Below are 25,135 nucleotides of genomic sequence, written 5' to 3'. Positions count from 1 at the left end.
CAAGTCCGAAGCCCTATCCAGTAGGCCACGGCTGCCCCTCAGTTCACGTAGTGTGACACTTTTATCCAAAGCGACAAAAAAGCGACATACAGTCCAAATTGGGTGAGTTTCTGATCATTATTTCCAAAGATACATGTGACAAAGTAAATAATGTCCTTTTTGCAGAATCCAGAATTTTCACAATTTCCGGTCTTGGGGAGGATTAAAATACCATAAATAAAAATATGTTAATACAATACAACAATCCATTTAATAAACTAGACATATAAAAAATATTAAAAAACATGGTTGTGTTTTACCCCCAGTGGAGGTATCTTTTGAGGGCTCTCAAAACATGCCTCTGTGCTGGATAAAAAAGCTTAAAAGGAGATTAAAACCTTTTGATCACTCTAAAATATGTCTATTTTCCAGAGGATCTTGCAAACTGCTGGACAGAATTTTCCCAACTTATTATGCTCAAATGATGGTACTATTGACCAAGCAATGGGTCAGTTAGTTAGCTTAGCTAACTTGCTGATGTCATACGGGCTTAATTGGCTTGTACAGTAGACAACTTACAAATGATCTCAGGCAATTTTGTTTAAAGAGTTTTTAGATTGTACCTACAATCAATGTCTTTGTCTCTGTGCATTTTAATGTTTACTTTTTTGTGAAAAATACATGCTCATTTTGAATTTGATGTTTCTTATTTGTGTTTTTCATTCCATAGAACACCAAAAGTGACAGATCGGGACTGTAGACACTTGGACCCCTCTACTATGAAACCTGTTTTAATATGTGCAAAATGCAGTTTGGCATTGTTTGTCTGAAATACCAAAGGCCTTCCCTGAAAAAAGACATAGGACCCTAATTTATAAGCCACAAAGATTTTTTTGTGATTCAGGTGTTTTTCATGGAGTTAAATTAGAAAATTGATTTTAGTTATCTAGTTATTTATATTGAATTAGCTTCAGTTAGACTTAAGACATTGCACCCATCAATGGGTCTGGGGAACATTAGTGACTTTCCTATACCTGACTTTTGAATAATATTTCAAGAAAAGTTTGGAATTAAATATTGTCCCAGTGGTTATCCAAAAATCAAAATGCTGTTTTCACAGGAACAAGTGAAATTGGTTTGTTTTCAGTTAGGCTACATCCTGTAGGCTGTGTTAATTTCCAGTTTTGTTTTTTGTTTTGTTTTTGTTATTTGAACTGTTTCTGATCCCTCATAAATTAAACAAAATGTGTAACAATAACAAATCATCATAATATCAATAACCATAAACATATAAAAAGACTGTGACTATAAGGAGAATGAATTAGTTAGGCCTATACAGATGGAGTTTTTACACACTTTTTGAAAATGCTCAAACAACACCCCAGATGAAACACAAACCCACAATGAGGCCATTGGCCTATTCATTTAAGTGAAAGTTTGTCAGTTCAATCTTTCTGAATGTTGTATTCAGCAGCCTTTTCATTCTTCTTTTCTTTTGAAGTGTAGGCTACTAATTATTGTACCCAGCCACATTTTGCTTACCTCACTCAAGAACCTAATCAGGGTTTGTGAGCTTGGATCAAAGATGTTTGTGAGCTTGTGTGTGTATTTTTCAAACGATACCATTTCCATTTCTGGTAAATGTGGCTGGCAATTTCCTGATATTAGCTTACTACACTATTTAGACTACACAAGAAAATGCATCGAATTTCTGCACTATTTAGGCCTACAATTGGTTACTAGAGTCAAATTCACTCAATTTCTGCCACAATTCAGAATTCCTGCAGAATTCCAACAATTTTTGGTTGCAACAAACACCAACCAAACAGCCTGACAAAATCACCTTTTTAAATAAAAAATAAATAAGTAAATAAATCAAAATCAACCATTTGTATAGTCTCAATGTTCAGAGCCACTGCAGCAAAATGTATCTGGGCAGTCACAATATTTGGCAGTGACTGCTGAATACAACTGTCACGATTAAATGTTTCAGTTTCTCCCTTTTTTGTATGCTTACCAGGAACGAGATAGCTCAAATCTAATGGTATTTGAGGTGACGACTACAGTTCATTGCTCCTATTTGAACATTTTTTACGACCCTACGGCCTAAACAGCTTTATGCGTGCACTGCACAGAGAATTTCTTCGTTGCTGGTGCCAGACTTGATTTTGAACAAAACAGTCTTGCAGTAACATTGCATGCTGGGATGTCTCCCCCGGTATTCGGTGAGTCTTATGGAAGTCAAGATGGCAGAAGATAGTAATATCAGAACAGAGAGTGAAACAGGCTTTAAATGAAGTTGCATAGATCTGTGTGTGCATTTGACACCATCGTTTAAGACCCGTTGCAGGAGCTAAATTTGATTTTGCTGGATTGCATCCGATCTGTGGCGGAATTGCAAATTCTAACACAAACACGCACAAACAACTGAGGGATCAAGTCTCGTATGAATTCCGACGAGAAGGAGGACTGTGAGTGTGCGCCACCACAGGCCGAATCCAACCCCACAGGAGGATACGACAGGTCGGCTTGAGTTTTAAGCGACAGCGGCGGCTGGCGGGGAAACTTGTATGTTATTTTAGCAAAGGTTGTCTTACAAGAGAAGGGGACGCACCATAACTCCAACTGGAAATGGTCAGGTTGGACTGGTGGATCATAGCGGTCTGAGTGGGTTTCTACGCTGCATTTGGTTTTATATTGAGTTGCCACGTTATTTTATTTTATTATACCACCACTGGTCAGACTTGCTCGATAGTGTTAGCTTGCTATGTAGCCTACCGATTGGGCATGGGGCCTTCACAGAAACCTAGCTGGTTAGCACAGCTTCCTAGCACTAACCGAAGTTTGTGTATAGTTGAATCTTATGAACTTATCGACAGTATCAGCAGCGAACGTTAGTGTTTCCAGCAACACCGTCACTATAATCCAGGACACAGCAATTGAATACAGATATGTAGGCTACTAAGTGCATCGTGTAGCATTAGGTCGTTAATGAACAGTTACGTTGTTTTCCATTAAACTCGTCTGTCTCGAACAGATCTCCGAGCTCGCTAACTTATACAGCTAGCTTGTTAACTTTAGATGCATGCAGTTTGTTTTCTATTGCCGTCTCAAACAACAGCAGTAGAAGCTAACTGTTTTACAAGAACAATAACGTTATGTGTTCGTTACCGCCTGGAAGATTTGTTTTGCGTGCAATCAAGGCATTTGACAGGGGATCAATCTGTTAGCTTGTAAGCTAAATGGTAACGTTAAGCTAGCTAATGTTTTTATGTTGAATTTCTAGCGATCGAAAACTATATAGATTGCAAGCAGACAGCGTTACCGCCTCAAACAGTTCAGAAGTTATTAAGGTACAAAACAGTTGCAATAGTTTTAGTTGGATGGATAGCTAAATGAACGTGCATGTTAAGTTAAATCCATGCACCTGCCTGGCTGGCATGTCGATGTTTTTCCGTGAATGTTTGATAGCATTAGCTATGTTAGTAGGCTAATGCTAATGTGCATGTTTTTTAGTCAGCTATCTAGATACCTAGCATAGCTAATAGTCCAATAAAGTGTTGCAATGTACGTGTTGTTGACAATATATTGGGATCACTTGCTTAGCAGACATGTGACACTGTGTTGTTACAATACCATATGACATTACGGTCTGCCATTGTAGACCGCCTTCTAAGCAGCAGGGATATTACTGTAATGGTAGCGTAGTTTTGCTAAATGACTACAGTAGTTAGCTACCGCTAATCAACCGTCCTAGCCAACTTGGCTATCGCTAGCTGTCAAGCGGTTCCCTGAAATTGCTGCATCATAGCGAGGTAGCTAATGTTAGCTGGGCAGACTAGCCAGCTTCCAATCAATGATAGTCCTTTTATTTTAAACATTGCGATGTTATGTAGTGTGTAGATCTATTTGGTCAAACACCGTTTATCTCACCTATTCCACTTGATAGTTAACTGACATGGTCGTGCGAGGTGTTTTGTGTTCTCACTGTACAATCTTGATTGTAAACTAGCAACTGCCATGCTCCAATCCATAATGCAATAGTATCTGTCGTAAACGGAACCTGACTAATTTTTATTGCGTTTTAAATCTCCCCAATAGATTACAAGAGGAGTCCATCTTTGAAAACGCAGAAGCAAGCCGAATGTAAGTTGTGTTAGCTGTTAAACTTCCTTTAAGTCTAACAAGAGCTTGGACCATACTCCAAGCAGTGTTGGCATCATCTTTGATTGTTTCCCCCATTCTGCACGCGTAACGGATGTAGCCTATGAATGTAGAAGTTAGAGAAATTATTTCTATTAAAAATCAGTGCGTGTCAGAGAGAATCTCAGATGTGCAATCCCTTATGCTGCTTACTGTATAAGAAAATTTGAAAACACAGAAGCAAGCCGAAAGTAAGTTGTGTTAGAGGTATAAACTTCCTTTGAAGTCTAATAAGAGCTTGGAGTAGTGTTGGCATCATCTTTTTGTATTAATTCTCCCATGCTCTATGATTTTGTTGGCTTACTCTTTGCTTTCTTCTGTGGTCTTTCTTTGTTTGTGTATTAAATGAGTTTGCTTGCATGTGAAAAATATACAAATGCTTGAGCAAATCAGTCGGTAAAAATGAAACGTTACTGGTACATCTCCAAAAATCCTTTTCCCATTATTGATTCTGTCCAAATTTCTATTTCAAAGATTTCAAGAAGTAGGAGGAATGTATGATTTATGTTAAAAATGTGTGTGTTTGAGAGAATCTGAAACTGGAAAACAAGTCTTGCAAGCCATAACTAAGGCACTTTTTGGTAAAAAAAAAAAGGAAGTGTATATATTCAGAGCATAGGCAAGCAGATCAATACATTTCAACTCCTAGACCTTCATCTGGGTTCGGCAAACCCACAATCAGTCTGAAATAGCAGTTGTGTGTCATTATACTCCAATGTCTGAGTACTTATGTGCAAGGTAAAATAAGTCTGTTTGCCAAAATGCTTCTTGCTTTTTGACTGCAATGTCCAGAGGTTAGGTTTAGCATCGCAGGCATCCCGCTGCTTTTTCTTCCTGTTTGTCTGCATATAGTTCCTCTTTGTCTGTGAGTCCAGTGACTGCACTCCTCAGGAGAGCAGAGGCGCACCACTGTTGACTTAACTTGCTTTTTAAACAGCACACTAATTATTTATTTCAATCGTGCCAGTAATACGATTTTCATTATTTTGTGTGGTGCAAGGATGTGTGGTTCCTGAGTGTTTTTCAGCACAGTGTGATAAAGGGATGCTGTAAGGGTTTCATAAGTGAGCAATGACTGAACCTAAATCCACCACTCTCACTACCATCACATTTTCCCGGTGTAGATTTTTGATGGACTTTCATGCAGACTTGCCACATACTTGCCAAGAGTCAAACTGGTTCACTTTATTAAATCACAAGCAAGTAATTCATCATTAGGTGCTTTAGCATCCATGATCATTGTTTGTCCTCTGTGAATGCTGTCCAGTTTGGTCATTTACAACATTACATTTGGCAGCATTCAATGTGTCCTGTGCATACTTGTTGACACCATTTTGAAAAATTGTATTTTGTCAGTCTGTGGTTTGCTTTTTTTCTAGATTTTTAATGATTAATGTCTGTCACAGGATTCCCTTTCTGTTGAATAACCAAACGCTTGGTCCCAATCTTCTTATCACAGGAAGCGAGCAGCCGCCAAGCATCTCATTGAACGTTACTACCACCAGTTAACGGAAGGCTGTGGAAACGAGTCATGCAGCAATGACTGCTGTGCCTCCAGCCCGAGCTTCCACCGCATGGACAACAATGCAGCGGCGGTCAAAGCTCTGGAGCTCTACAAGGTCAACGCCAAACTGTGCGACCCCCACCCTTCTAAGAAGGGCACCAGCTCTGCTTACCTGGAGAACAGCTCCTTCAACAGTGCTGGACATCACAACATGGCGTGCGGTAACCGCAAGATGAACCACAAGGAACTGCACCCAGTTCGAGAGGATTTCAAAGGTGAGGGCCGCAACACAGGCAGCATGGTGCCACCATTCAAATATAATGAAGGCTCTTCGGCTACTTGGTTTGTTTTTTTGTAAAGCTTCCTGTGCAGCCGCCTACTCTCCCAATTCAGAGTTGGAAAGGCAGTATGTTGTATGGTTTTTTATATTTGCAGTTTGTTAAAATAAGATCCTTGTAAAAGTGTGTCTTTGGTCTCTCTGTGTGTAAATAAACAAAAATGTACAACACTGAGGTTTAATTATGTAACGAGTCCCTCAGGTTTTGCCTCCCTCATAATATTTTGGTGTTTTTCTTTTGTTGGTAGCTGGAGTTGAGTGTCTGTAGTTCTAGAACCTTCTAGTGAGCGGCTCACCAGTAAAGCCTATTGCACCCAAGGTGCACTCTCTGCCTTTGTCTTGTGTTGGGTCATGGCCACTCTGGGTTCTTTGTGAATGTCACAGGCTGTAAACTATTTTTGAGTCTGCATTTGTCCGTCTGTCTGGCATTGAAAAAGACAGGTCTGTCTTTATGTCTGTCCCATTCTCCTGAGCCCTGCAGCAGTGACATATCCAACTGCCAACTGAAACATGTATTTCTCATGTTTGATTTCTATCTGGCACACATCTATATTCCACGGTAATCATATGCACCAGGTGTAGCCCTCTACCCATAAGTGTGCTTTGTCATTCTGAGAATATCCATCTGACATCTGGGAGTGCATGAAATGTCATTCTATAGAGTATATTATTTTTTGATGGGGGAATCTCATTATGCTGAGGTGTCCTGGGAACTTGCTTACAGGCAAAGGCGACTTCTCTGTGTAGCTCCCCTTCCCAAATGTCCGCAACATGGTCCTTAGTATTCTTACTAAAGATGAAATTGCATTGTCTAGATACAAGTTCTGTGTTTGGATTATCTGAAGTGTATATTAAGGCTGGTGCAACATACCATGGGGGGGGGGGGGGTGAAGTCACAAGCGGGAGATTGGCCTTTGGCCAGTGTAGCCACACTGAAAATAACTTGACTACATACGGCCCTCTCTTTCTGGTTCCAGACGTGAACTTCCTGACGGAGGAGAAGGTCTACGAGATCCTGGAGAGCTGCGGCGAGAAGGAGGACTACTCTCCGCTAATCCGCGTCATTGGCCGCGTCTTCTCAAGCGCCGAGGGCCTTGTCCAGAGTTTCCGCCGCTCCAAGCAGCACACCAAGGAGGAGCTGAAGTCGCTGCAGGCCAAAGATGAGGACAAGGACGAGGACGAGAAGGAGGCGGCCTCAGGGGGTGCCTGCTCAGTGACCGCCATGGAGGAGGGTGGCGGCACGGACCTGGAGGCGTCCTCGTCATCGCGGTCAGGCGAAGGGGGGGACGGGCAGAAGTTGGGCCCAGATGAGGTGTCTGTGGACATTGAAGCAGTCCGCCGCGTCTACGGCCGCCTCCTGTCCAACGAGAAGGTGGAGGCGGCCTTCCTAAATGCGCTGGTCTACCTGTCGCCCAACGTGGAGTGCGATCTGACCTACCACAACGTGTACTCGCGCGACCCCAACTACCTGAACCTCTTCGTCATCGTCATGGAGAACGGCAACCTGCACAGCCCCGAGTACCTGGAGATTGCGCTGCCACAGTTCTGCAAGGCCATGAGCAAGCTGCCGCTCCCGGCGCAGGCCAAGCTGGCGAGGCTCTGGGCGTGTTACCACGCCGACCAGATCCGACGCATGATGGAGACCTTCCAGCAGCTCATCACCTACAAGGTCATCAGCAACGAGTTCAACAACCGCAACCTGGTCAACGACGACGACGCCGTGGTGGCTGCCACCAAGTGCTTGAAGATTGTCTACTATGCAAACGTGCTCGGCGGAGACGTGGACAGAGAGCACAATGAGGAGGTAACAAACAGCACAGGGGATAAAACAGGCCCATCACCTTAGTCCTGTTTGGAAAAAGGCCACTGTGTAGCTGCAGTTAATTAGTTAGTTAGTGTTGCGATACCAAATGTATGATTTTGAGACAATACCATACCTAACTATCTTGATACCAATGCTGAAACGATAATGAAAAACCTTTAACATCAGTAGTTGGAAGTCAGAATAGGCCTAGATGAGTTGAACCTTGAAACCTAAAATATATTTTTTATTAAATGATTAAAAAATAGCTTTTTATTAAAACGTGATTAACAACCTATTCTTAAAGAAGAACTATCGGTACTAATAGAATGAAAATATTATAACATTTTTAATATCAGGGTAGCACATTCCATGTGAAATCAGACAGAATGTAGGAAAGTGGTTGGCACACAGCGTCAGATTTTGCCGTAGGATTTGGACAGAAGTATTTTACAAGTCCTTGGTTTTGGGACCCATTAGTTATAGACAAGGTTTGAACAAAACCGAGATGGTGCAGCAACAACCTTCTCTAATTTGACATGGAATGACCATTCTAGTCTTGTTGCATCATGCAAAAGTAAAGTGTCTTCTTGTAATGGCAAGAGGCCATGACAAGAAGACACTTGTGTAATGTGTTATGGAGGCTTCCAGAAACAGGCCATTAGGGTGAATTCACCTGTCCTCACAAAGCGGACTTGACATTTTTACTTTGTACAGTAGTAAAGTGGTCATTCTGAGTCAAATCAGACAGAATACAAGAAATTGGTTGTGTCTCAGATTTTGCTCTAAGTTTGTCTACACAATGTTTAGGTCCCAAAGCTAATATCTATTGGATAAATATGAGCTAATAGCTAATTTAATGCCATGATATTTATAATTATGCCATGTTTGGGTATAAAAGTATTATTCCTTGCCTTACCAAACTTGACAAACATGTTCTCAGTTTGATTGATTGTTGATTGATTAATGATATTAAAATGTCATGCATGCTCAAAGACTTTATAAAAGGCCCTAGATTCGGAAAAAAATGTCCAAAAAGAGTGATATTGAGGTAAATGTTTTCTACCCACATGGCATCATTCAGTATTTTATCTAGGTATGTTATGTTCTGCCAATATTTTAGCTCTCCACAACATAGGAACATGAAGATATTCGTTTTGTGATAGCATTTTCGGGGCATTTTCATAGAAATAAAATACAATTTGGGGGTAACTAGTAGGAACATGAAAATCTATGTGGAAATAGCTCAGAGTGTGATCATTTAGGCCTAGTGTGTTATACATTCATAAATAAATTCACATAATTAGTAACATTGTTATACCTATGTATACTATTTTATTTTTATGATACAACACTGCCACTTTGTACACAAAATACCCATACAATGAGCTACTTCCACATAGATTTTCCAGGCCCTACTAGCTACCCCACATACCATTTTAGCCCTTTGAAAATGACTGAAAAACCCAACCTCCCAAGAAAGATTTGTTTTAATATCAATTGAGCTTTGTGTCCAATTGTCGTTCTGTCTGAGTCATTGATATCTCTTGTTGAAAGGATGAGGACCCATGACTGGAATTGTGTATACTGCTCATCTGTTTATTTTCCATTTATGTGTGTGTTGTCAAAGTAGTTGGAGGAACCACTACTACAACTGCGTTAACTGATATTAACTGTTATTCTGTTACCATGAATGGATTCCTGTCTTAATTTGTCTTGTTTTGTGTCTGTTGAGGAGCCACTTTTGGAATTGAGTGCTCTGAATCTTTTCACCCCCGGTTAACAATTCCTCTCACCACCTCTCTGTGTGTCTCGTCGTTGCCGTGGCTCCAGGAGGACGAGGAGCCGTTGCCGGAGTCGAGCGAGCTGACGCTACAGGAGTTGTTGGGTGAGGAGCGCCGCAACAAGAAAGGGCCGCGCGTGGACCCGCTGGAAACGGAGCTGGGCGCACGGGTGTCCGACTGCCGCCGGCCGCTCATCCCCTTCGAGGAGTTCATCAATGAGCCGCTCAACGACGTGCTGGAGATGGACAAGGACTACACCTTCTTCAAGGTGGAGACGGAGAACAAGTTCTCCTTCATGACGTGTCCGTTCATCCTCAACGCTGTCACCAAGAACCTGGGGCTATACTACGACAACCGCATCCGCATGTACAGTGAGCGGCGCATCACCGTGCTCTACAGCCTGGTGCAGGGGCAGCAGCTCAACCCCTACCTGCGGCTCAAAGTGCGGCGAGACCACATTATCGACGATGCGCTCGTCAGAGTGAGTGTCCCCGTCCACACTTAGAAACACGTCTCTAACTTAAAAGTGAATGTCAGATTTTCCATTGGTTTAGAGTCGACTCTATAGAGCTCAACAGTCCCGTCCCCCTCCGATTCCAGACGCTAGATTTAAGTTATTCTTTTCCATTGAGAACTGGATAATAATCCATAAAGTCATAACTGTCTACGGTAGACTCAAAACCAGCTATGTCATGATTAAGCGATTGTATATGCTCATATAGACACCAAAAGTTCATGGGGCATCAACCTTGTTTTGATAAAAAATGTGTTTTATTCGCGATTCAATGGGAAAGTACTACACTACCCAAAATCCTGTAAAAGCAGAGCTTTTGATTGGTAGAGATCACCGTTGCCATGGAAATGTTTATGCCTGAACTCCCGCCACTGGAAGCATGTTAAACTATCGTTAGGCTGGAAAATGTTTGAAATGTATTTCGCAACGGCTGATGGGAGTTGTCCCTTTGCTTGGAAATTAAAATATGTACTCTCGGAGGAGGGGCGGGATTGTTGAGCTCTATAAAGTGTAGACAGTGATTTGTCCACGCTTTGATATGGTCAAATATGATACCTGAGTGATTAAAATATTTATAATTACGGGAGTTATACACATATTTTGTCCTTAATGATGAAGTTATGACTGTCAAAGTGTGTATTGCTAGAGCCTTCCCTTGCATTCATTAAGCCACCACTGGTGCTGGCTTGCACTTTGAGTAGTTGGCAGTGTGTTTGCTGTGGGTGCAGTTTGTTTATGCTGTCGTTCAGCTCCTCATCAGTTCAATTAGTTTGAGCTGCCAGGTTCCCTGACCAGGCTCTGATGCCATCTTCTCTTCCTCCTCCTCCTCCTCATCTTCTGCAGCTTGAGATGATCGCCATGGAGAATCCTGCCGACTTGAAGAAGCAGCTGTACGTAGAGTTTGAAGGAGAGCAGGGTGTCGACGAGGGCGGCGTGTCCAAAGAGTTCTTCCAGCTGGTGGTGGAGGAGATCTTCAACCCAGATATCGGTAGGTTGATGTCCGCTAAACCTACTTTTTATAGCATTGTAATATCAGTTGTGTGTTTGCGAACAACTGTAAACTGGGGATGTCTACAGGAATGTTCTCGTATGATGAAAGCACAAGGCTGTTTTGGTTCAACCCATCATCGTTTGAAAATGAGGGCCAGTTCACTCTCATCGGGATCGTCCTGGGCCTGGCAATCTACAACAACTGCATCCTGGACGTTCACTTCCCCATGGTGGTCTACAGGAAGCTCATGGGCAAAAAGGGGACCTTCCGGGACCTGGCCGATTCACATCCGGTACGTGCCATTCTGAAACAGAAGTGCATTTTGATAACATGCATATATCGTGTGACTTTTTGTCCATCCAGTGAGTTAAACTTTGCTGCAATATGCAAGAATATACAAGGGACCTAATTACAATGCTTTTATCTTGAATATGATCTTTGCACTTACATGTGGTGTACTCCGCTACAGATAGTGTTTGTGTTGTATTTACAGTACTGTACAGGAGTACAGAATTTCCTGTCTATTAGCTGCACGACAGTATTGTATGCAGATGGAAAAAAAACTGTGTGTATTGACTGCACCAGTCTATTTACCGCAGCACAGTGTATAAACCTCAGTTGATAGGCGGGAGATGATGGTAAGAGTTTTATAGTGAAGTAATTGCTAAATTACGAAATATCGCCTATCGCTGGTTGTCTCCTGTAATAGTGCACAGAGCAATGTTGACTCACCTAAATGTGTGCTGTGTTGCAGGTTTTGTCTCAGAGTTTGAAAGAGCTGATGGAGTATGAGGGCTCAGTCGAGGAGGACATGATGATCACCTTCCAGATTTCCCAGACAGACCTTTTTGGAAACACCCTCATGTACGACTTACGAGAAAATGGTGACAAGATCCCCGTTACCAACAGCAACAGAAAAGTAAGTGAGCCCAGTTTGATATTTTGTTTTATTTGAATTATTATTGGAGGACTTCCTTTTGAAGTCAGGGGGTACCAGAAAGTAAATTGGATGTAGTCACGATTAGCAATGATTAGCAACGATTAGTCAGTTGGCTGACCTATCATTAACTGTTACTATTATCTACCATTTATTTATATGTTTGCATGCATGTCTATGACATGCGAAAGCAAATGGAAAATATGGAACATTGTTTGCAAATCATTCATCTTCACTTCTTCTTGGGTCTTTATGATAGCTGGCTTTGTGAACATATGTCTTGTAGACACTGCACAACCAGACCACTTCACATTCATAAAATTCCTCATGGATTGTAACCTGGCGTTGGAGAAGAGCATGCATATGTTTAACTGAAATGGCTAGACATGGAAAAGTTAGACACACAAATAATATTATAGTCTTAGGCTTCAGTGTCTTAAAAGCATAAATGCTCTGATTCCATTTGAAATCAATTCATTTTGCTGTTGTCAGATATTCCAACAAGTTTTTCTGTTTTATTTTTTTACTCTTGATTCTTGCCGTTAACTTAATTATATTTGAATGAATGTATATGACATGAATAACAGATAACATGAATTATCATAAAGTCCTAACTCATTTAGTCACGGAGCTTAAGGATGTCTTCACAGATATCTTTAACACTTCCCTGAAGCAAGCCATCGTCCCATCATGTTTCAAAGCTGCCACCATCATACCTGTGCCGAAGAAAACTGCTCCATCCTGCTTCAACGACTACCGCCCTGTGGCACTGACACCCATCATCATGAAGTGCTTTGAGCGGCTTGTCATGTCACATATCAAAGCCATTCTCCCCCCCACCCTGGACCCCTTCCAGTTTGCATACCGAGCCAAGCGGTCTACAGAGGATGCAATCTGCTCTGCCCTCCACCCAGCCCTCACCCACCTGGAAAAAAGAGACTCATATGTGAGATTGCTGTTTATAGACTTCAGTTCTGCATTCAACACCATAATACCACAACAACTCATCTGCAAACTTGACAAACTGGGACTCAGTACCTACCTCTGCAACTGGCTACTGGACTTCCTCTGTCAGAGGCCCCAAGTAGTACGTGTTGGCAACAATACCTCAAGCAGCATCACACTGAGCACAGGGGCCCCCCAAGGCTGCGTGCTCAGTCCGCTGCTCTTCACCCTGCTGACGCATGACTGCACTGCAACCTACAGCAACAATCACATAGTGAAATTTGCTGACGACACAACTCTGGTGGGTCTCATCACCAAGGGCGACGAGACTCAATACAGGTTGGAGGTCGACCATCTGACCACGTGGTGCAGGGACAACAACCTCCTGCTGAACGTCAGCAAGACCAAAGAGATTGTTGTTGACTTCCGGAGAGGTCACACCCAACACCTGCCACTGACCATCGACGGTGCTGTGGTGGAGAGAGCGAGCAGCACCAAATTCCTGGGGGTGCACATCAGTGAAGACCTCTCCTGGACCACCAACACTGCATCACTGGCGAAGAGAGCTCAGCGCCGCCTGTACTTCCTGCGGAAACTCAGGCGAGCAAGTGCTCCACCAGCCATCATGACCACATTCTACCGAGGCACCATCGAGAGCATCCTCTCCAGCTGTATCGCTGTGTGGGGCGGAAGCTGCACTGAATACAACAGGAAAGCCCTGCAGCGCATAGTGAACACAGCTGGAAGGATTATTGGTGCTTCACTCCCCTCCCTGAAGGACATTTACACCACCCACCTCACCCGCAAGGCGACCAAAATTGTGAGTGATGCAAGTCACCCCGCTCACAATCTGTTTGATCTACTGCCCTCTGGGAAGAGGTACAGAAGCCTGCGCTCCCGCACTACCAGACTCACCAACAGCTTCATACACCAAGCCGTAAGGATGCTGAACTCTCTCCCTCCTCTCCCCCCTCAGCTACATAACATCCTGGACATTGGAATCCAAAATGGCCGCCTGCACTACTCCACTTGCACACTTGCACACTTGTACACTTTACAACTGGTGTTGTTGTCCTGAAAACACAACACTTCTGCTGCTCTTACATAACTTGCACCACTATGTCACTTTCTTCCTACTTAGGTCAAACAGAACTACCCAAGCCTTTTATTGGCCTGTATTTGCACTAGTATTTTTATTGACTGTCTATGCACAATTTCAACCACATTTTGCTGCTCTTATTTTTTCATTATTATATGTGCCCTCTTATTTACTTATTTACTTACTTTTTTATTTACTTATTTACTTACTTTTTTGTTTACTTGAATGTTATGTTTGTCTGTGGACCTAAATTGGTAAAATATGTCTTGTCTTCACCGTGGGATAGTGAGAAACGTAATTTCGATCTCTTTGTATGTCTGGAACATGTGAAGAAATTGACAATAAAGCTGACTTTGACTTTGACTTTGACTTTGACATTTACATATATCCCCTCTGTGTAAAACCTGAACTGCAGAGATGTATTGTTGTAACGTTTGCACATTTTCTCCTTTCTTTCTTTCTTTCTTTCTTTCTTTCTTTCTTTCTTTCTTTCTCTCACACTCTCTCTCTCTCTCTCTCTCTCTCTCTTTATCTCTTTATCTCTATCTCTATCTCTCTGTACAGGATTTCGTGGCCCAGTATGCAGAGTACATGCTGAACAAGAGCGTGGAGAAGCAGTTCAAGGCTTTCAGGAGAGGATTCCACATGGTGACAAACGAGTCTCCCTTAAAGTATTTGTTTCGACCTGAAGAGATTGAGCTACTCATCTGTGGAAGCAGGGTAAGTTAAGGGACATACACCACTTTGCATCACTTCCTCTACATTCAGAAATCATAGATGTGTTTTTGTAACCCTATCTATTGTGTCTGCTTTTGATTCCAGCAGAACCTAGACTTTCAAGCACTTGAAGAAACCACAGAGTACGACGGAGGCTATAGTAGAGACTGCCGAATTATTAGGTAAGCAGTCTGTTGGCATGTATAGAGAAGGTATTAGTCACACAGTGCTGCTTGAAAGTGTGTGAACTAGGGCTGGGCGATAAAATGATAGCGATATGTATCGCAATAGACATGTAATCGATATCAATAAAAAATATGTTCGATAGAACATTCGATAATTAAAAGCAACACACACCTCCTTACGTTGTCCATAAATAAAGAGGCTAAATATTGCATTGTAGCTATGTGCAACTCTACCAGAGTAGGCGATAGAAGTAGGCCTACCTCAACACAGACTCTCTCAATGAGTCCTTGCTCCGTGCTCGCTCTCTCTCTCTCTCTCTCTCTCTCTCTCTCTCTCTCTCTCTCTCTCTCTCTCTCTCTCTCTCTCTCTCTCTCTCTCTCTCTCTCTCTCTCTCTCTCTCTCTCTCTCTCTCTCTCTCTCTCTCTCTCTCTCTCTCTCTCTCCCAACAGGCGCATCCCTCCTCAGCATGCACGTAATCCAAATATTCGCAATCGAGCTAAATTGCTATTAAATCCGGTTAGCATCATTAGCAAGCTGCACGAATTTGTTCAAAACTGTTGCATTCAAATTGACTGCTAAATTCTAATCATCTCAATCCCAATGCAAATGGAAAAGTACTTTCCAAGACTCAAACAGGCCTGTCCCAAGAAGAAAAGATATTAATTTGAAACTTAAACACACGTGGGGAAACTGAACAGTCTAACCAGTAGACAAAGTATGATAAACTAGCAAATTAAGCTACTTTGTTTACAATATTTCCAGGCTTCAACCAGTGCTGCTTTTTATTCAGACTTATGTGCACATTTATTTATTTGAGTGTTTTTCATGATTGTGTTGCTATTTCTTTTCCCTGTTTGCTTTGATTGATAACTGAGGTAATTAAAATCAGAGGAAGGGTAAGTTTAAAATAAAAGTGTTTAATTTGAACTTTTTTTCACTTCTGGTCCTTATCTGAAATAGATTTTTTAAAAAAAATTTAAAAAAATATCGATATCGACTGATATGAAATACTTATATTGTGATAGTTTTCAGCCATATCACCCAGCCCTAGTGTGAACTCTCAGACATGGTCAGTTGTTTTTTTTGTTTTTTTTTACAAAAATCAAAACAAAATAACCTTATTTAATGCACATCCAAACCCCAATTTGTAAAGCTGACCTTCCAAATAATAGACAGAAACAAAAGAAAGTTATATAGTTTCATTATATATTTAACAAATGTGGTTTAGTTCACAAAAACTCAAAGTATGACATTTGCAAAAGTATGTGAGCCCATGTCTTGTAGCATCTCCTTTTGCATCCACTACTTCAACCAAACGTCTTCTGTACCCATTAACCAGTGTCTCACATCTGGTTTTGCACATTTTTGCCTACTCCTCCTTGCAGAACTCAGCCAGTTGAGAGAGGTTGGAGGGACAACTGGCATGTACTGCCCGCTTCAGATCTAGCCGAAACATTTCTATTGAATTGAGGTCTGGATTTTTCAGTCCCGCTCCCACAGTATTCTGTCCCGCCGCTCCTGCAATAATGTGTCATTTTTAGTCCCGCTCCTGCCCGCATCTGCAACATTAGGCCCCGCTCCCGCCCGCAAAAAGCCTGCAAGATATGCAGGAGGGATATTCAGTTTTGCCTTCTGTCTCTCAAAAGGAGCACTCAACTGAAAAAGACTGTCTGATTTTAAGTTTCTTGATTCTGAATGTAGGCTACTGTAACACAGCTATGCTAGCTGGCATCCGTTCTGTAGAAATGCACAAACATCTGAAGTGCGTAGTGGTGTCCTTCCTCTGTCATGCTTTCGATTTCGAGTTTTGACAACAGAGCAGCAGGAAAGAATTGAAACCCACGTAGAAAAGAACCCACATAGGCCTAAACGACAATATCCGTCTCAACTAGAATTATATACTGTACACTACTTTTAATTTCTGTGTTATTTTACGCATGTATTTCATTTGCGGGAGAGCAGTGAATCATCTGTTTCTCCTGCAAACGCACCTCATCTTGCTCCCGCACAGAACATTCAAAACTTGTCCCATTTAAAAACTGGTGGTGATGTATCAAGAAAATCACGATAGAACAACAGAAAACTCCAAACTGTTTAAGGGGTTCACATACTTTCAAGCAGGACTGTATCTGCAAATATAGAATGACTATTTTGATTGATAATACAATTAGTATGTTTTATTCCATAGTTATGTAACCTTCAAGGCTCACAACTTTTCACACATAGCTGCTTTAACAGCTAAATAATCTTGTCTCAAAAATGTATGACACAAAATAATAGTTACGCATAGCTAAAGCCCTTTTGGTGACTTTCTTTGCAGGGACTTCTGGGAGACATTGCACTCGTTCGGTGAGGAGCAGAAGAGGCTATTTCTTCAGTTCACGACCGGCACAGACAGAGCGCCTGTAGGAGGGCTGGGCAAGCTCAAGATGATCATCGCCAAGAACGGACCTGACACCGACAGGTAAGGAACACCTGGGGCCTTATGGACAACGCCTTGTTGAATTTAAATTAGAACATAATAAATAGACACACAACACGTAAGTAGCTAAAAAGCGGTGTTTGCCCAATACAATTCAAATGGCCATGAGTATGCAGGATTTCTTTGTACATCCTATCTGACAAATGGAGCAAACATGCATAATCTCCACACTCCTCCTTCCCTTCCTCCCTCAACTGCTCATTTTAATATGCTTATTAATGGAAATAGGCCAAGGCTACTCAATGTTTGGACTGAGACAAAATGGCAAAAGCAAGCAATAAAAAGGACATTTCAGGGAATGCAAGGTGCAAATGTTCTTATCTAATGTAAATGCAATAAATACAAAATGAGTGACATTTTGTCATTCAGTAACAGTAGAAACGGCAGAAAATCAGTGGAGTGGCAGGGGCTATTAATTTGGTGTGGCAGTTGATGAGCAGTTGAACAATATAGCAACATAACTCCACTCATAACGGCACATAAATAAATCAAAAAGCCATTACACACCCGGTCACCTAGCATAGATGAATCATGTGTTGATCCAGACCACCCTGCCACAGTCAGATGTTCCTCTGGACAGACCTTGAAGAGGATTTCCTATGAAGCCCATTTCTGAATATTGTGTAAATAATTTTGAGATGTAAAAGTTATTACACATGGGGCCTACAGACTTCTAAACAAACTCATAATATGCATAGTTGCACTGCTTCTGATTGTGATGAAATCATTCGTAATGTGCACACAGCAGATATGAAGTTGCTGGGAAGTCATGCACAATTTCACATTCATCTCACTCTTCATATAGATTCATATACCTGATGCTGAGCGAGAAAGATGGATGTTTTTTTGTATAGACCCTTTCAAGAGAGTTCCATTCTCAGCATCATAGTTGGCCCCACAAGACTTCCTTTTTAACATTCCATATGTTATCTTAATGCAGAGGAAGTAGATTGGGGCCCAAATAGAACGTTCAAGCATTGTTTTTGTTTTTATTGTTGAAAGGGTCCATACGACATTTGCTCACGAGACCCCAGGTGTCCTGGGGATGGGTATTGCTGTGCATATGGTTTCTAATATCCGTCCAGATTCCTTTCTAACCCAAACATGGAATTAAAGGCAGAGTCTGCATTTCCAGGCGAAGGGCTGTTGATATTTGACTTCAACTACCAGTCAGGCTACTTTGCCATTTGTATGTGTTTTCAATGCTTCACTCTGCCTTTGTATCTGCAGGTTACCCACGTCCCACACCTGCTTCAACGTGCTTCTCCTTCCTGAATACACAACCAAGGAGAAACTGCGGGACAGACTGCTGAAGGCCATCACTTACGCCAAAGGCTTCGGCATGCTCTGAGCTCGCCCTGCTCAAGCAAACAACCACGGACTCCTTTTCGCACACACACACACACACACACACGCACACACACACACTCTCACACACATAAACATACACACACGCACACTTCTCTAGTCCCTATCTTACATCAAAAATAAACTGAAGCGACAAGTGTCAAGCGACAAAAAAAGAGGAAATGATTCACATTCTGAAGACGAGGAAATTAAAAGAACCGAAACAGAAGAAAAAAAAAAAAAAAAAAACAAAGCAAAATGCAACAAAATGAAAGCTAAACAGGAGGAGTCCAAAATGGCGCATAAAGTTAGCGTGCTCTAGTTGTCCTTTTTGTTTCTTCCCTAGCCCCTAACCCCATACCCCTTTTTTCTCTTTTCCAAAATACCATTGTCTTGACTCAATGGCGCATCAGACCATATGATCAAATTCTACACGCCCGTGACCCAACCACTCCTTCAATCATCCTTATGTGAATGTGTTACACATCTCATATGTACAGAACATTTTCCTCACTATTTATTTCAAGGTTTAAACTGCCTGATTTTTCATTTCCCCCCCCCCCCCCCCCCCATAGGAAAGAAATGAGGCTAATGCATACTTAAGAGAGATGTGGTAAAACCAAAATAAATGTGTGGAAAAAACGAGCTGTAATGATGTATGTAAGACGTGGGTATAAGAAAGGAACTTTGGGTTCTTTTCTGCATGTGGTTCTGGTTCCTCCTGTTCTCAGATTGTGTACCCACCCCCATCCACTTCCATATCGATCCCTTTTCTTTTTCTCTCTCTCTCTCTTCACTTATCTGTACCCACGTGCATTAAGTCACTGTGAGGGGCCGTACATTTAATGGATTTCATTCCCATTCAAATGTCAAACAGTGGGAAGAGGAAAACAGAACACAAAGCAAAGATATGTCTGGGGGACATTTTGTTGGAAGATCCATTTTTCTACAGTAGAAAAACAAAAGTGTTTGAAAGCACCATGGAGGAGTTGGACTTATTTTCTTGACAGAGATTGTGTAAGTGCACTTAGACATTTTTCGAATGTTTTGTCGAAGCGTCCAGTTTCCACCTGTTTCTTGCTTTCCTTTCCCAAGCACCACTCTGAAGTCTAAATGGTATGCCCATGTTTAAATTTCACATGTTTTCCTAAACACGTTTATATTGAAATAGACTCCACTTTTATGTCTAGCTATTTGTTACATTCATTCTTTTTTGCCAAATGAAGGGAGTATTCATGCAGTAAGGCGTTACAATTATTTACAGTAATTATCAATGTTAAGATGCTTTGGATTCGGATCTAGACTAAACATAGTCTCCCATAACTGAACATTTAAAAGTGGCACTTGTATTTTATTTTTATTTTTTGTATTATTTTTTATAAAGCTAACTGTGAAATGTTCCCTTGTCAACAGTAAATTGTGTATGGAATGGGACTATACTTAAACAATAACTGGTGACTGTGTCTATTAGAATGGCATAAATGCCTGTGTAAATGCCAGTCTGCAGCAGCATAATGTGGTAGCATCTGACAGTAGTAGTATTTACAATCTGTGAGTTTTACGCCAGTTTTTATTATGGTATGTTGTATACAGAAGCCCCGGTAAAGACCAGGTTTAAACAACCCACATTCTTGTGTTTTCTTTCAATGATATCTAAAATATATGTAACGGTTTTGCAAAGGCAACCCTCTTCAGTTGCTGAAGATGCCTGACTTAACCATGGTAAATATAGCAATATAACTTTTACATCCTTAAAACTGGCATATTGCATGGATTCTAACAAAGCTTTGGAAATTGAACAGTGCAACCATTACAGGAACCATCCTGAAAGAATGAGGGTTTTTTTAAACTGGTTCTTTTGAGCCTATGTCCGGTGAACCACTAGGATAAACAAAACAAAAATGCCCAACTGCATGTCAGGACCCAGCCTGTCAGTTCTCCTCGTAAGCATTCTGAGCCACTGCTCTCATGTTTGCGTCTTTGTTTTGGGTTTGTTTGTTTCGTCTGGAGTACCTCTCCTTTTCGAACTGCTGGTGACGATGCTGATGATGATACCGCTGCTGCTGCTCCCCCCCCTAAACCTCCCACAGTTTAAAAGGACTCTAGAGCCATGCAGGAGAAAAATGTCAGGTTGCGTTCTCAAACGGAAGCCATTCCTTGTAGATGTGTTTTTTTTGGAAGACTGTTGCTCTTGAAATTATAAAAATATAAACAAAAGGTTTAATCTAAAGGGGAGAAACAAAAAGGCTTCAAGTATCACGTGGTGTGAAAAACATAATGCTAAATAAAAGTGACTGCTTTTTTCCATCTTGTATTTAATGATGAGTAAATTCTGGTTTTCACTATCACCAGCATCCCCGTAGATCAATTTCAGTATGTTATATCTATAATGCCCTTCTCAGTTAACTACTGTACTACAGAAAAGGTTTGTTAGAGGTTCTGAACATTACAAGTGGTAAAAAAAAGTATTGAACTGTTTGCATCACTGAAAAGTATCTTTTCAGTGATGCAAACCCTTTTGTTTACACTAAAAATAGGCATATACTGTAACAAGTAGCCTTGAGGTTCATCCTCAAGCAGGTGGTACTCCTGAAAACATAGGAGGCTAACTTGAAGATAAAGTCTGTTGTTGTAATCCCATACACTTCTTCGTGTTCATTCTTTAAAACGAATGTGTTGAAAATAACACAACTTGTGTTGTTTTTAACACATCTCTATGTTGTTTCTAACACATTCCTTTTAAGAGTGGGCATGCACAGTCCTGGCTCCAAACATGAGAAAGATAGTGGCTTGCATAGAGCCATGAACAACTATAGCCAATCAGTGCAGTGCTTTAATCCCACAGGGAGGGGTCATTTTATTGAATTTCTCTTAATTTGTAGAAATATGAAAGATTTTTGTCTAATGACCCCAGAGCACAATTTCCAATTACGTACCTTGTGTCTTCAGAAATCATGCTTCACCAGCATCCTCTGCCAAGTCATAATGGCTCAGCTCACAAATGTTTGACCCCATCAGTCAACAGAGGTTATATGCATTACTGCAGACACTTTCTCATGGATACCTTAAATCCTCAGGGTCAATAGTCAGCAGTCCCAATTCACATTTTTGTATACTATTTTGGGGCATCGTATTTAGTATACTCAATTAGTGTGTGTGTGTTTGTTTACTGGTCATTTGGAAGATTAGTTATCCCTTTCTTTAATACAAATTGTGATTGGCAATGTTTATCATTGCCATAGCTGCATATTTTTCAACTGATTGACTGAAGTTCTTGTCTAGTCAAAATGAACCTCAAGCTTAAATCTGGTAAAATATGGTTCATCTCCCAATGTCAAAGACAAATTCCAGAATGTAGTAGACATTCTGGAATTACTCAAGTCTCCAAGGTATTCTATGTTATCTATAATGCTACTCATAGACTGTATATACTGTATATAGTCATATATACGTGTGAATTGGAAGTGACCAAAGAATCCAGATTCAAAAATTGTGTTGGACCACCTGCTTATCTTAATTCACAAGCAATAGTGGGAGAGTGCAATGTATTTCAACTGTCAAAGCAGCTTTTATTCATTGAAAATGTACATTTACAAGAGTATAAACAACAGATTATGGACCACATTCTGACAGGTGAACTTCAAATGTTGCTGATGCGAAGCATCAAGTACATCACTGAAGATCAGGTGTTTTGTTTTTACTCTCAAACAAACAAAGTATGGTGAATCTGAATGATTCACAAACAGCATGCCAGTGCTGTATTAAACTCAGATGCAGTCCTTGGTTTAAAAAGAAGAGGAAAAGTCCACACACATTCTGTTCTTCACAGCCTTTCCACTATGAGTATCAATACATAGTATATTTTTTATACATACAGTTCATTTGGAAGGTAGCCCTGCTATATTAGGTGAATAACTCAAAAAGAAAAAATAAATGCCCTTATGATCCTTTTTTGGTATAGTATGGTATATAGGCATGTTATTGTAATACTGTGCAAGTCTATTTCTTTTCTTCCTTCTTGTCTGCTACAACTTCTGAGAGATCCTCCTCCCTCAGATTTTTGCACCTGGCCTCCATGTTGGTGATCCTCTGCTTGAGTCTGCACTGACCGGCGGACCAGTCGACCATCAGCTTCTTCAGCTTGGCGGTCATGACCTCCAGATTGTTCTCCAGTTGGTCGATCTTCTCCTCCATGTCTTTGGGGTCTCCGGCTGCATTGGCCGCCTCCAAGTCGATCAGGTTGTCCTTCATCAGGATGGCTGTCCCCTTCTCCGCGATGGCCTTCTTGGTTTCGGGGTACTCCAGGAGTGCCTCCATGAGGTCGTCCTTGGAGAGGGCAAAGAGGTCGGAGTAGCCCACGCTTCGGATGTTGGCCGTTCGCCTGTTGCCAGCTTTACTGCCCTTGATACCGAGGATACTGATCTCGCCAAAGTAGGCCCCATCACTCAACACAACAAACTGTGTCACCCCATCGTCTGCCACCACAGCCAGCTTGCCCTCCTTGATGATGTACATCTCGCGTCCAATATCTCCTTTCTTACAGATGTAGTCACCAGGGCTGAACACCTGTGGTTGAAGCTTTAGCACCAACTCGATGAGCAGACCAACCTCACAGTCCTGGAAGATGCGCACTTTACGGAGGGTGTCCATGTGTACGTTAATGGCGATCTCGGCCTTCAGCTTGTCAGGAAGGTTCTTGAGCACCTCCTTCTCATCACAGGTCTTCTTCTCTGTCCAGAGGTAGTCAAACCACTTGACCACCCGGGCCTCCAGGTCTTTGGTGACTTTACGGAACTGCATGTACTGCTTGATGGAGTCGATCTTTGCCTGGAACTCGGCGCGGGAAGCATTCATGTTGGAAATCATGGCACCGACATTACCGACAATGGTGGCGAAGATCAGCACACCGATCAGGAAGTCAGCAACAACAAAGAGGTACTCGATATCCCTCACAGGCGGTGGCGTCTCTCCAATTGTGGTAAGGGTGAGGGTGGACCAGTAGAGACAGTAGATGTACTTTCTGGCAAGTCGGCCATACTCAGGGTGGCTGATGTTGGGGTAGACCCAAGTGTCTGAGCCGAAGCCGAGGATTTTGGAGATGGCGTAAAAAATGCAGGCGTTCCAGTGTATGATGATCAAGATGTACAACACAAGGTTACTGATACGGAAAATGTTAGGATAGTTGGTTCTGGTCTCAGTCCGGTCAAAAAACTCAAAGAGCCTTGCCATTTTGAACAGACGGTTGAAACGAACCTCAGGATTGTCATAGCCCATGTAAATCATAAGTACGTCAGTTGGGAGCATTGATATCATGTCGTATTTGAACTGTGGTGTTCCTTTGTAGTGTTCTTTTAGCTTTGCTATATCTTTCACTAACAGGCCTTGTTCCAAGAAACCTGTGAAAGATAACAAGCAGTTGTAGTTATACTCATACTCATGTATATTCTTGTTAAAGGTTTATTTATGGGCTTTTTTGGCATTTATTGATAGGACAGTGGAGAAGACAGGAATGAGTGGGAGAGAGATGGGGAGTGAGACTGAGAAATGGCCTTAGGCCTGACCTCAAACCTGGGTCCTCATAGTGAATGCTCAACTGAAATTTCTTTTTTTTTACCTGTCCTTGATCTCACAAAAGTGTCCATGTAGTAGATTGCATCTGCTGTGTAGTCAAGAGCAATCCAAAGGTAGGTATTGCGTTGTTGTAGTTCATTAAAGCAAGCCCTGTGGAAACATAAGATTGTTAGACACTTTGGAACCTGGAAAAAATAACACTACCTTCAAATATTTCTGAAATATCTCTCACTTAATTGTTACAAGTGATCAGATTTATCTTCTTGGCCTTAGAATAGATTTTTTTCCTTTTACGAACATCATTATGTGCTATTGTGCATGAACAAATTTAAATACATTAAAACATGATCTGAAGGTAAACCTTGTGATGAGCAACATCAAATTGTAAAATGCTGGAACAGCAACTATTGTTAGCCAGCGGTAGTACAAGTCTGTGGAAGGATCCATAATCCAGTATTCCTTCCTAAAACACAAAATCAAAACAATGTTAAAATAATCAGTGGAACTGACTGAAAAGTTATTTTTTACTACATGCTTAAGAGGTTGCTCTTTGTTCTGCGTCATTCTCTACTGCTATAGACCCTTTCAAGAGAGTTCCATTATCAGCATCATAGTTGGCCCCACAAGACTTCCTTTTTAACATTCCATATGTTATCTTAATGCAGAGGAAGTAGATTGGGGCCCAAATAGAATGTTCAAGCATTGTTTTTGTTTTTATTGATGAAAGGGTCTATACTT

At 41.5% G+C, this 25,135-nt stretch overlaps 2 protein-coding genes across 10 annotated transcripts; one reads left to right on the top strand and one right to left on the bottom strand.

The window, feature by feature from the left end:
• The first annotated feature begins 2,183 nt into the window (after positions 1-2,183).
• Positions 2,184-21,133, top strand: LOC121698116 (ubiquitin-protein ligase E3A-like). 9 transcript variants are annotated; one of them, XM_042079902.1, is made up of 12 exons: positions 2,184-2,204; positions 4,081-4,125; positions 5,642-5,961; positions 7,001-7,827; positions 9,658-10,089; positions 10,966-11,110; positions 11,200-11,405; positions 11,868-12,032; positions 14,659-14,814; positions 14,917-14,993; positions 17,318-17,461; positions 18,710-21,133. In XM_042079902.1, coding segments are annotated over exons 2-12 (2,595 nt in total). In that variant the 5' UTR covers positions 2,184-2,204; positions 4,081-4,123; the 3' UTR covers positions 18,831-21,133. The 9 variants fall into 9 exon arrangements, with proteins under 9 accessions (XP_041935836.1, XP_041935834.1, XP_041935830.1 ...); XM_042079900.1 differs by lacking the exon at positions 2,184-2,204 and adding an exon at positions 2,211-2,450; XM_042079896.1 differs by lacking the exon at positions 2,184-2,204 and adding an exon at positions 2,211-2,502 and having other exon boundaries at positions 14,920-14,993.
• A 942-nt stretch (positions 21,134-22,075) lies between these two features.
• LOC121698118 (cyclic nucleotide-gated channel cone photoreceptor subunit alpha-like) lies at positions 22,076-24,989 on the bottom strand. Its single transcript, XM_042079904.1, has 3 exons — positions 24,759-24,989; positions 24,441-24,547; positions 22,076-24,222 (listed from the first exon to the last, which is right to left on the bottom strand). The coding sequence occupies exons 1-3, from the start codon at positions 24,959-24,961 to the stop codon at positions 22,826-22,828; spliced, it is 1,707 nt and encodes a 568-aa protein (XP_041935838.1). The 5' UTR covers positions 24,962-24,989; the 3' UTR covers positions 22,076-22,825.
• Between the last annotated feature and the right edge of the window lie 146 nt (positions 24,990-25,135).

This window comes from Alosa sapidissima, chromosome 23 (assembly GCF_018492685.1).
Source record: "Alosa sapidissima isolate fAloSap1 chromosome 23, fAloSap1.pri, whole genome shotgun sequence".
NCBI lineage: Eukaryota > Metazoa > Chordata > Actinopteri > Clupeiformes > Clupeidae > Alosa > Alosa sapidissima.
The sequence above is the reverse complement of the archived record's forward strand: the minus strand, read 5'-3'. Positions and strand labels throughout refer to the sequence as shown.